Genomic DNA, 13208 nt, shown 5'->3' with positions numbered 1-13208 from the left:
CTTTAAAAAAGAAGATGATTACGTCCTACGCGTCATGCTATTATTATTATATTCATATATTGCTATATTACAAGTAATACAAGGTTGGATACAAAGTGGCTTTTGTCGAGCTCCAACGTGGGCGTCGCAGTTTGTGGGTTATTCTGTTTAGTATCTAGTCTATGACTCACGAATAAGAAGAGAAGGTTAGGGATTGACGGAAACTTGAAATAAAAATCTGGCAACAAATGTATGCCTAAACAAAATCTAAAATATGGCGGCTAATAATAGATTTATATCTAGAAAAATGCATTCATGAATGGGAAAACAAAACAAACTGTGTTGTAGTCCTACGCCTACGACCTAGATCTAGATCTATCAGATCATATCTAGTCTAGATCTTGGTCTAATTAACTCTAATTTAAATTTAAACATTTTTTTTTGCACCAGGCGCCGTTCAAATGTATTCGTCATACAGAGTCATACTAGATTCTAGATCTAAACTAGACTCTAGACTAAACGTACTAGTAATTGTCTAACTAGAAAATCTAGATTCTAGACTAGACAGTTTCTAGATCTACAAATCTACACTAATCTCTACACTACGACTACAGTCTACTCTACTGTAAAAGAGTAATCTACACTACAGTCTACAGTAACATTTAATTTGATTTAAAAAAAAAATTTATTTTGTTATTCAAGTTATTGTGTTGTTAGCTATGATCAACTATGATCATACATAGTCATAAATCATTAAATAATGATTATGATTATCACTTAGACTTAATTGACTTTTAGTTTAAGCTCAAGAGTCAAACTTATGTAACTGTGGCTGTGGGCTGTGGCCAGTGTGGGCCTGTGGGTAAGACTAAGAATACTTAGATTAGTTAGAATAGTTAGATCTAGATTCAAGATTGCAGTTAAATGCAGTTAGATACTCTACAATTCTAGATTATCTCTAAGAAACTCTTTAGAACTAAGTCTAGATGGTAAAACAATACATCGAAGGACCCTTTTGGTGTCTAGATTAGACTATAAATATAATATTATATATATCTAGATTAGAGATTAATATTAGATCTATACTATACAATATTCAATATATAATATATTAATTCTGGCTAGAGAGTCCAGTCTTAGACTACCTAGGCTAAGGAGTGAGAGTATATATGGTTCCTTTTGTCTCGAAAGGCAATGGATGCGCCCAAATGAGTCACTGGTTTTGGCTTAATCTTGAGACGGGGCAGAATCTGGTGTGGCTAATCAAGCCAATTCTAGAACGGCAGACTTTGCCACAATAATCACAATTCATACACGTGTATGCCTCTGATTCAGGGCTAGCGGACAGGGCAGCTTTCTTTTTTTTTTCCTCTTGATTAAGGCCGCTTCAATTCTTTTGTTCTCAGCAAAGGTTGTCCCAGCACACACAGTCTGTCTCCGGTCTTTGGCTATGTTTTCCCACATACTTTCGCTGATGCCTGTGGCTCTCATGTCTCACTTGCAGACATCTCTATATATGTTAGTCTTGGGCAGCCCTTGGGTCGGACTACTTTCACAAGCTCAGCATATAAGATATCTTTCGGGATTCTACCATCTGGCATGCGGGTGACATGTCCGAGCCAGCGTAATCTTCTTTGTGTCAGGAGAGCATACATGCTGTTCATATTGGCCAATCTCAAAACTTCCTGATTGGAGACATGGTCCCTCCAAGAGATGCCCATTATGCGTCTCAGGCAGCGCAAGTGGAAACTATTCAATCTGTGCTCTTGGTACATGTATGTTGACCAGCTTTCACTGCCATAAAGGAGAGTGCTCACAATACTGGCGTTGTAGACTAAGATTTTGGTCGCTGTGGTCAAATATATATAGTATATTAAGTATATATATATATATTATACTTTAATTATACTAGTAAATAATATAAGCCTATAGATCTAGACTTAGACTATATAGATACTAGATAGATGACTAGATTCTATAGGCTATACAAAGTACTTAAAGATCTACATTCTACATCATCTAGATTCTAATTTAGATATTTTAGATCTAGTTACACTCTAGTAATATATAGATTATATTATAGTAATAACTAGCCATATGTTGCCCGCAGGTCTCAATTTGTGTGTCACTGATATAGTACATTAGAATAGTTTGTGGGAATCGTGGTCAAGAGGCTGAGTACGCTTGAACTTGGCTTGGTTTGGCTACCTATGAAGGAGGCTCAACACTTGATTCGAGTTGAGCTGTGTTTACTGAGTACCTAAAGGCAGCACGGAAACAAAAGTGAATGGACCATATATTACATATCGCTCTAAGCATTCTATACGCATGAAAGTAGCGCTATATAAAAGCTATAATAATAATTAGAAACAATTAAACAAAATAATAAGTAAAGCGAATGCGTGAATGTTAAAATGGTTTGAATAGTGCTATTGAAATAGCCAATCGACCAAATTCTATTTTTGTTACAAAAAGATTTGCTTGCATATATATTGAGATCTAGATTTAGAGTCTAATATATTATACTGTTTGACCTAGATTAAACTTAGATTCATTTGTTTAAATTAAGTACAATAATCTACTTTCAATAAACATTCTTGATCTATCATTTTAAGAATGAATTTAAGGTTCAATAAGCTTATTAATTATTTTATGTTAATATATTTAGACCTAAAAACGCATTAATGTAGTTGTTTATACAACATTGTTAGTTTAATTTTATGTAGCTCTAGATTTAGAATCTAAACAATTTGAATGCCTTAGTGGTCTAGTCAATAAATAGTGAAAATAGTAAAAGACTATAAACACTGTGATGTGAGCTTGTGTCGACCTAAAAGTAGGTGTAATGTGTTGACTTAGATACATTAGCCGTGTTTCATTCATCATTTCGTAGCTAAATTGCTAAGAGGTGTAAATGCGCATAAGTAAATCTTAAAGAAAAAAGTAAATTGAAAATAAAGACTTAAAATTAAACCGAATTGGTAACTGTAGGCTTAAATGCTTTAAAAAAACACATTGGAAAGTAAATTGCATTATGTAAGTAGTTTATTAGTTTAATAATATACCATTATAATGCTCGATATTATGACCTCTGACGTTAATTTCATTCGTAATGTAAGCAATGGTGCCGCAAGTTATGGAAAAGTGTGTCAAGACGTTTAAAGCTATTAACATTTAGAGCGAATGATTTTATGTAAAAAATGTTTTGTAAACTCAAATTTGAAGGTTAATGTGCATCAAATAATGAAATGAATAGACACATATTTGTATGTTCATGTGTAAAATAACAAAATAAAGTTTTCTTGAATGAGAGCTAATTTAGATATAGGGATGTTCATCTCTGCTGCGCATGCGTGACCTCTCGGTCTTGTTTCATCATTTAGACACAGCATGTAAACATGGCCTACATCCATAAAATACAGTCTAAGTTAGTACCCAAGGAACATTTCTGCCAAGTTTTATTAAGATGGGTCAAGTGGTTTTGATTTCTATACGCCTCACATTCTACTTTATATTAGATAAGTTACATTATATATATATATATAGTATTTTATTTTTTATTCAGCATAATATACACCTTGTTATGACCATAAAGAGTCACTCAGGTTTAATGTTTTCTTTTTTTTTTATTTAGATCATCGAATCATGACTGGCACTGCTAATGAAGAGTTGGGTACTTCATGTGAGCAGATTTTTGATCAATTTATCTCAGCAGTCACTTGTAAGTCAATTTTGACATCTTTTAATCAGTTGCTGGATGTAACTGAATTGAGACATGCAGACCATAGACACTTCTATGCTACTTTAAAGACAAAATTGAAGGGCTCATGGAAAGCACAGAATTTGTGGGCCAAATTGGATAAACGTGCATCTCATAGAGATTACAAAAAGCAGCAAGCATGCGCCAATATGAAAGTAAGTTAATTTATTTACCATTTTATATGATTTAAACAAACAAAGCTTTCTGAAATTTTAAAATAATATCGTGTATCATATCTTACAAAAAAAACTTGTTGAAGCCAAAGTAGCAGTAATTGAGTAGAGATGAATTAGCACCATTAAATGAACATAGTTTGTTAAGAATATGTGCAGAACATAAAGAGCAGTGATATTCAAACTTATACTAAAGGCACCTCTCTCACAAACTAAAGTCTCGCTTAGCTTTAGAACCAATACCAATGTGAGAGACATTCAATTCAGAAGAGCATGTCCATTTGTAATGGGTCTTGATCCTCATAAGATCATCCTCACCCTTGAACAGAATACATGTCACTTTGGATAAATTAGAGCATTCTGGTGTTAGAAAGACAGGTTATATTTTTGGTTAAGACAAAGACATATTGAAATGTCTTCTTGAAAAGAATATTTTGAGTTTGTCTTGTTACTGGAGATGAAACGATGTTAATTTAATTATTTTTTCAAATGTCTCTTAAAGTCATTGACCCTTGGACCCTCATTTACGTCCCCTGAACTCCTACAGACTGTCAGTCTCGGGTAAGGTGCGTCAGACCAATATATCAGGCTGGCAGGGTTATTTACGTGCAGACCAATACATTGGGCTGGTGGCTTGAAAAGGTTAATTCTGAAATATGAATTTATAACAACAGTGCAAATTAAACTGTTTTATTTTTGCTTGAAAAGCAAAAGGCCACCTTTTTGTCCCCCTTTGTCAACATGCCACATTCTCCTAGAAAGGGATACACCGCTGCTGTATAAAAAACGTTGACATCTTGGACCTTGGCGCTATAATATTCAGTTTGACTGCAACCTTGCTAAAATGACTATTTATAAAGTAAATCTGTGTTTAACATTTCATTGTAGAGAATAATAAATCTAAAAGTCTTTGTTGTGTGTTCAAAAATAGCAGACATAGGATTTAGTTTCCGGTAGTGTTGGCAATATTTGACACCAGAGTGGTGGATGTTAGGCCATATAATTCTACCAATCAGTTGTTCCAGTGGATGTCTCTAATCAAGTAGATTAACCTGCTGTCTTTCTAGCTATGTTGCAAAAAATTAAAGGTTCATACCCTGACAGCTTTCTGTATTCTTTTTTCTGTCACATTTTCATTTTTAGTCCATTTTATTTTTATGTACAGTGAAAATATTTAGTTGTGGAACAAAATCTTGTATACTAATGGACACAATCAACTCCCTTTATCACCTCTTTGCTGGAAGATTAACTTTCTTTAAATCTAACATTTAGAAGTTCTGTCTTTGTTGAGCAGGTGCTTGTTATAGGATCAGGTCCTTGTGGTTTAAGGACTGCTATAGAATGTGCTCTACTTGGTGCTAAAACAGTTTTGGTGGAAAAAAGAGACAGATTTTCTAGGAACAATGTTCTTCATCTATGGCCTTTTCTAATTACTGATCTTAGAAACCTAGGGGCCAAGAAGTTTTTTGGAAAATTTTGTGCTGGAGCCATAGATCACATTAGTAAGTTCATATTAAATTATGTAGAGACATAATTTTTTTTTTTTTTTTAAACATTGCCATTAAAGTATGTGTCATTAATGTGATAATTGTAATAAATTATATTATAAATATAGAATTTATAAATTATAAAAAGTGTTTTTTCATAATTAGACACTCTAGAATGATTAGACTTTGTTCAAAAAACATACCACCTAAAATATCTAAAATCTTATTGTCAAAATATGTACAAATTTGAGATAATGTCTTTAATTATTAGAAAGAAAATCTTCTGAATTAAATCACTTAAAAAGAAATATGAATGAATATATTCTTAGTATAAAGTTCTTAAAATCCACTAAAAAGAACTATACAACCTGTTCTATGAGAAAAACATATATATTATAATATAATCTGAAATTCTTGTGGATTTTTATTAAATAGCATTATCTGAACCATATTTATTTCTGCAATTAACTATTCTTTATTTTAGGTATAAGACAGTTGCAGTGTATACTGTTGAAGGTGGCCTTATTGCTTGGTGTCGAAGTTCATGTTAATGTGACATTTCAACATTTGGTGGAACCTCCTATAGATCAGAGTACAGGTTTGTTAAAATTGCATTTCCTGGGATGTATTTTTTTTTTTTAAGGTTTATTTTATATTACTAATCAATAATAACATTAGTATATACAGTATGAATTCAATTTCGTTTTACTTGCAGACTAAATGAAAAGAAAAAAAGCATACCAAACAATGGAATTGAATATCTTGTTGAAATTTAACATTTTAAAAAATATATATTTAAAGCAAGAAAGTGTACTTTTATAGCTTAACCTAGAGATCTATGTCAGATTTGAAATATTCTACAATCAAAAAGATCTGTTGTAATATATTACAATGCTTTACTACTTGACTTGCAGGTTGGCACTGTCAGGTGTTACCAGATAATCACCCAGTCTCAGAGTATGAGTTCAATGTTCTCATTGCTGCTGATGGCAAGAGAAATACTTTACCAGGTGAGAAGTTTACTTCATACATTTTTGTTTTTCTTACATAACATCAAGTAGTTTCTGATCATGTCTACTATTTTTATCTCATAGGCTTCAGGCGTAAAGAATTTCGTGGCAAACTGGCTATTGCAGTCACTGCCAATTTCATCAACAGAAATACACAAGCAGAAGCTAGGGTGGAAGAGATTAGTGGCGTGGCTTTTATATTCAACCAGAAATTTTTTCTTGATTTGAAAGAGAAGACCAGAATTGATCTTGAAAATATTGTTTATTACAAGGATGATACTCATTATTTTGTTATGACTGCTAAAAAAGCCAGTCTGTTAGAGAAGGGTGTACTGAAAGAGGTAAGAATTGAACCTGAGAAGCCTTGAACATTTTATATTGTTGGCTAAGATAAAACTAAAATTTACAAAATATTCTTGCTTCTGCTTCTTTGAATTTCTAACTAGTTGTTCAGGACAAACATTCAGAAACAAAATTTTTATTTTTTGTTACATGAAATACTTTGTTTTAAATTTACTTTAAAGTTTCTACAAATATTGGATCTCTGTTACCAATGCAGAATATTCCAGTACTTGTTTCATTTAGTACACAACACACTGCCTAGATATCACATTTTGTTATTTCTGCCAAATGTACACATTTTATCCTAAGAATTTCATTAAATTATGCAATTCAATTATAATGCAATTGTATAAATTTTATAAATATTTCTGTTTTTATTTGTTTGAAAGGATTTTGCTGATACTGTTGCTTTACTTGATCGGTCCAATGTTAATCAAGATGCACTTATGGCATTCGCACGTGAAGCAGCTGACTTCTCCACTAACTACCAACTGCCAAGTTTAGAATATGCTGTCAATCATTATGGCCAGGCTGATGTGGCTATGTTTGATTTCACGTCCATGTTTGCTGCTGAGAATGCCTCCAGATTTGTCTATAAAAATGGGCATCATTTATTGATGGGACTTGTTGGTGACACATTGTTGGAGGTAAAAACCTTGGCTTCCGAATACTTAAGAAGAGTAGACTTGATTTCAATTTACATGGTCTTCTTTTATTAGACTTATGTTTACTGGTTGATTTTGTTACCAGCATGATAAACTTTTTTTTTTTTAGATTTTCAAATTCAATTTATTTTCTAGCCATTTTGGCCCACTGGCTCTGGTTGTGCTAGAGGATTTCTTGGTGCCTTTGATGCTGCATGGATGATAAGAAGCTGGGCCTTAGGCTGCAGTCCTTTAAAGGTTTTAGCAGAGCGAGAAAGTATTTTCACAGTTCTGTCTCAGACTACACCCAGTTACTTACACAAGAATCACAATGCCTATAGCATAGATCCCAACACAAGGTACTTGAAATAGCTTCCCCTGTTTTTTTATATGTCATTTGTTAGTGTTCAACAAGTATTCATGTATAGTTTGTGCCATTTGGATGAATTGCTCTAAAGGGATGTTGCTGTGCATTTCTCAAAGGGAGCACTGTCAAGGTTTCTAGTGTTTGTTCTAAATATGTTGACACAAATTCAGAGAAGGCGTACTTACATTACAAATCTTGGAGCCTTTGACTTTAATAATCTGTTATTGCTATTTGATGGTAACTTTTGATATAATTTTTTGATTTAGAAATGGATTTTCTCCTACACCTTACAAATAGATTCAACAATATTTTTTAAGGTACCCAAACTTGAATGTGAGAGCCATCAAACCAAACCAGGTGAAGCATCTATATGAAGGTGGTGTGTTTGATGAGAAAGAATTGGAGGAAGAAGATATCTCAGCAGTGGCTGCAGCAAACAAAGTACCTAATGGTAATAGGAATGACAGTGCTTTGGTCACCTTAATTAGTTTTAATTTCTGTAAATGATATATTGAGAATTACACATCAATACCAGGTATCTCTAAACTAGTATTATAACCCTAAACAGTTAGTATTATCTTAAATCATTCATGCTTTATTTATGCTTTCTTGTTTTCATGGGAACTAAAATATTGGTCACATTGTGAAGTTAAACAATTTACTGCTAATAGCAATGTTAGACTGGTACTATGATCTTTCTTTACGCTGTCCAAACATATATTTGGTAACTGTGGAATTAAGATACATCTGATAACTTCAAGGACACATCTGGTAACTTTAAGTTTGAAGAACAGGCCAGAGCCAAAACTTCAATGTATTTTTTAAAAGGACCTCATTGATTAGTTGTATCCTAGATTCTGAAGATGAACAGTTTAAAATTATTGATTTCAGAGATGTTTTTAGAAAGTCAAGTCTTTAAATCTTCTAGCTTTTAATAGCTGCATTTCACTAGACCATACTTTGTCTATTTTTTAAACAAGATCTTACATTGTCTTTTTTAATGTGACATCACAAGACCTTACTTTGTCTACTTTTAAAAATTACATCACAAGACTTCAAGACCTTACTTTGTCTACTTTTAAAAATTACATCACAAGACTTCAAGACCTTACTTTGTCTACTTTTAAAAATTACATCACAAGACTTCAAGACCTTACTTTGTCTACTTTTAAAAATTACATCACAAGACTTCAAGACCTTACTTTGTCTACTTTTTAACATTATATCACAAGACTTCAAGACCTTACTTTGTCTACTTTTAAAAATTACATCACAAGACTTCAAGACCTTACTTTGTCTACTTTTAAAAATTACATCACAAGTCCTTACTTTGTCTACTTTTTAACATTATATCACAAGACTTCAAGACCTTACTTTGTCTACTTTTAAAAATTATACCACAAGACCTTACTTTGTCTACTTTTTAACATTTCATCACATTTCATAACATTACACCACAAGACCTTACTTTATTTACTTTTAACTTTACAAGACCTTATTTTGTCTACTTTTAACATTACACCACAAGACCTTATTTTGTCTACTTTTAACATTACAAGACCTTATTTTGTCTACTTTTAACATTACACCACAAGACCTTATTTTGTCTACTTTTAACATTACATCACAAGTCCTTACTTTGTCTACTATTTTTTTTCGGTTCCAGCAGATCTGACAATTGACAGTTACACTTTGTTGCGTTGGTGTCAGAGAGTTCTCAACACTGGCAAGTACAGGGATGTACATATTGTGGATTTCACAAGTTCCTGGAGAAGTGGTCTGGCACTGTGTGCTCTTATTCATTCCTTTCGACCTAAACTGATGTAAGTGGACACATTAGTTTTGTAAACTCTGTTAGGAAAACGTTGAAAACAGTTATAGTATGTGATTTAATGAGTTGCCCATACAGTTTAATTCTAGTTTTAATCTGTTTATAATTTTCTGTTTCAGTCAAAACACATTACTTATGGAATGTGAAGTTGCTGCTAATAACCATTTGGTGTGTTGAATAGTTTTGTTAGTTTTTTTAAATACTCTTCATATGAAGCTTTTTACCAATGTAAAGATATTGATACAAACAGTATTAATGACTTTCAGACTTTAAGAATCAATGGTATGACAAAGTTGGTGTTGACTTTTACAGGCTTTCACTACTGCTGAAAAAGAATTGGGTATTACTCCTGTCATGACTGGTGAAGATATGGCCAAACATGAAGCCCCTGATAAACTTACAATGATTTCTTATTTATCTCAGTTTTATGAGTTGTTTAAAAATGAGCCATTGCCTTCCAGTGAGTACAACACTTTTTTAAATTTATTTTTATTTATTAGTGATAATGAAGAAAAACCAAAGGTGTCAACAAACTAATGGCTGGTATCACGTCTTCAATGTCACAGAGCAAGAACAAAAATACTTGGACTAAAATTATACTCAAGTCAACATCAACACTTTCTTAAAATTAATAAAAACAATTTTTTTTTGTTTTGTTCTACTTTTGAAGGAACCTTTTAGTTTTTTTGTTTGTTTGTTTTTTAAATATAAAAGCCAAACATTTAAACTTACAAATTATTTTATTTATTCAGATAAATTACCATTTCATCTTTAAACATAAATGTTTACTAGTATATGAGTTAAGTCATTCAAATGTAAGATTATAATAGTGAAACAGAAAGTAAATAATTACTAAGATACTAGTCTTTGATAGTTTGTTTTTTTTTAATGAAAAAAGTAAGCTCCATGAAATAACCTTAAACTAAGAGATATGTACAGATTTGTAAATTTGAAATATGTTATGTTTTTAGAAATGGGCCTTTCTTTAAATAAACTTACTATCTTATTTGAAATAGTGACAAAATTAATCATATTTTTTCTTTAGCTATCCCCCTTCCAGCCAAAGCAAAAAGGAAAAGTTTACCCATGGAGACATTGGTGCCTAAACCTTCCCAGTCTCCAAAGAGACATCTTTCAATCTTACAGAAATTAAAATCAAGGTCAAAAAAGGTAAGCGAAATAAGAAATAAAGTTTTGTTTAGCATTCCCTTTATCATCTTGGCCTATAAAAACCAGTTTACATTTCTTCTAGCGAAAAGAGCAAGAAGAAACTAGTGATGAATTGACTTTTGGGTCCAAGAAAAAGAAGGACAGACAAGAGGTACGTTTTCTAGTCATCAAATTTCTAGCACTTTGCTAACACTGCACTTATGTTGCCAAGATGTTTTTCTTCCAGCACTTTTTTTTTTTTTATACAAAACAATATGGATATATCATTTCAGAAAATTGATGTAGAATTGACTCAATATAACAAATTACCAATGAGTGAGATAGCCAACCGGCTTCAACTGAACCGTAAAGCTGACGATGTCAGGTTGAAGGTTAACAAAAATGAAGAAAGGTCAGGTGCTGTCAGTGTAACAGCAATGGCAGACTTGTTAGTGTCAAAGTTCAAGAGTATTGAAGGAAATCAACCACCAGAGTTAATCAGAAAATTGGTATGTGCTTTAATATGTTTCTATTATTTGTTGGGCTATTTTATTATGTAAAAGAATTAAACAAAGTGAAAAGGAAATACTTTATGTTCTTTAAGTCCATGTAGGGATGCAACTTATATTCACATGTATAATCTTATGCTCAATTAAAAAAAGTCAGATTAACATCAAATTGAAGTTTAATTATGCTTAGGGTGTATTGTAATGACTCTACACTATATTACCATTTGTTTTAGAAAGGTCAACCTACCCTGCTAGCAGCGAAGCCTGAAAGTGAATTTTGTTCTTTTTGTCACAAAAGAGTCTACCTGATGGAACGAATGAGTGCTGAGGGAGAATTCTTTCATCGCAACTGTTTCAAGTGTGATCACTGTGGAGTTAGTTTGAGATTGAATCATTACTCTTGTGATAGAGATAGTAAACCAGGTAGTTTAAATATCATTACTCTAGCTATTTTATATGTCATTACTTTTGTGATATATATATATATATACTAAATCAGGTATTTTATATATCATTACTCTTTTGATACAGATACTAAACCAGGCATTTTAAATTTTAATATTATACTCAAGGTATTTTTAATGTTATTCTTGATAGAGATACTTATCTTGTAATAGGGATACTAACTAAATCAGATTTTCTACATTATTATATATGGAGTAAATAAGTCATTTCTCTCATATCTGAATATATTTCAGTTTTAGACTAAATTGTTACAGTCATGGTAGAATAAATAAATTGGGTCTTTAAAGAGGGATTTTGCTTAAGATTGAATCATAGCTATCTTGATAGAGCTGAGTGAGTCAATCCTGTGAACTCCAAGGCGAGCCTAGGGCTGCAACCACACCTTTCCACCAAACTCATTTCTGAGCAACTGCTTTCTTCATCTGTTCCCAAGGCATTCCAGTATCCCCAATCTCGCTGATGACTGACCTCTTCCAGGTTTGCTTGGGCCGGCCCACTTTCCTCTTTCCTAGCAGATTTCAATCAAGTGCCTGCCTTGCCATGATAAGAGCTACTAAACTCTATTTCTTTATTTCTTAACTTTTATATTTTGTCACTGATATGTTACCAAAATTTATATTTTGTCACTGTTACCAAAATGTTGACTGCAGTGTTAAAAAATATGTTTTGTAGGCTGTGACTATTTCTATTTTATATTTTGTGTCCACAGTTAAATTCTATTGTTTTAGACATACTCTACCTGAGTTAAGAATCAAGTCACAAAGAAAAAGTCTAGAAGAAAAAACTTCAGTATGTTTACATTTTTATTACTTTGTAATCTTGACTTCAAAATATAAGTGTGTATACCTAGTTTGACAATCTGAACATTAAACAAAACAACTTATAGAAACTTAATAAAATCGTAAATGCTGCAAGTAAGATCATTGGCAACAAAAAAGAAAAAAACAACAAACTTAGACATCTATTTGAAAAAAACATTACTTAGAAAGCTAAAGATTGCAAATATGAAAACAAAAAAAAAAAACACCCTTTAGCAGACAATTTTAACCTTTGACTATCATGAAAAAAATACAAGTCACCATTAGCAAAAACAAAAGTCACAAGAACTCTTTTGATGTAGGAAACAATTTTTTGGGCAATTCAATTGTTGAATAAAAGCCAACTTTCTGATGTAAGCTTTACATGTAATGCTAGAGGGAAACTCTGGTATCAATGTGCATTTTGTTTGCTGTTGTTATAATGTTTTGCTGTAAAACATTTTGCCAAGGATAATTACATATATTCTTATTTAATATATATTAAGTAGTTAACATTTTATTATAATAAAGCCAATAAATAAAATTAGTCAATCATTTTTCATTGAATTACATACTACAGGGTTCCCGTGGCCTCCTGATTTTTCAGGAGCTCCTGGAAATCTCCTGAAATTGCAAAAGATATGAAAAATGCCTGGAAATCTCCTGAAATTATTAAAAATCTCCTGAAAAGTCAT

At 32.0% G+C, this 13208-nt stretch overlaps 1 protein-coding gene across 8 annotated transcripts in view; it reads left to right on the top strand.

The window, feature by feature from the left end:
* The first annotated feature begins 236 nt into the window (after positions 1–236).
* Positions 237–13208, top strand: part of LOC106078792 (protein-methionine sulfoxide oxidase mical3b-like) — a 28297-nt gene continuing 15325 nt past the window's right edge. For 3 of the 8 annotated variants that reach the window (XM_013239804.2, XM_056032896.1, XM_056032891.1), the window contains exons 1-17: positions 687–841; positions 3614–3894; positions 5207–5414; positions 5884–5997; positions 6314–6409; positions 6494–6750; positions 7141–7398; positions 7552–7754; positions 8080–8213; positions 9429–9585; positions 9713–9761; positions 9906–10053; positions 10639–10763; positions 10846–10914; positions 11036–11251; positions 11485–11674; positions 12426–12505. In XM_013239804.2, the coding sequence (XP_013095258.2) occupies positions 3625–3894; positions 5207–5414; positions 5884–5997; positions 6314–6409; positions 6494–6750; positions 7141–7398; positions 7552–7754; positions 8080–8213; positions 9429–9585; positions 9713–9761; positions 9906–10053; positions 10639–10763; positions 10846–10914; positions 11036–11251; positions 11485–11674; positions 12426–12505 (2574 nt within the window). In that variant the 5' untranslated portion in view covers positions 687–841; positions 3614–3624. Of the gene's footprint in view, positions 635–686; positions 842–2089; positions 2263–2323; positions 3016–3613; positions 3895–5206; positions 5415–5883; positions 5998–6313; positions 6410–6493; positions 6751–7140; positions 7399–7551; positions 7755–8079; positions 8214–9428; positions 9586–9712; positions 9762–9905; positions 10054–10638; positions 10764–10845; positions 10915–11035; positions 11252–11484; positions 11675–12425; positions 12506–13208 lie in introns of those variants that run through there. The other 5 variants (XM_056032892.1, XM_056032894.1, XM_056032893.1 and 2 more) reach the window with 5 other exon arrangements.

Source organism: Biomphalaria glabrata, chromosome 6 (assembly GCF_947242115.1).
Source record: "Biomphalaria glabrata chromosome 6, xgBioGlab47.1, whole genome shotgun sequence".
NCBI lineage: Eukaryota > Metazoa > Mollusca > Gastropoda > Planorbidae > Biomphalaria > Biomphalaria glabrata.
The sequence above is the reverse complement of the archived record's forward strand: the minus strand, read 5'-3'. Positions and strand labels throughout refer to the sequence as shown.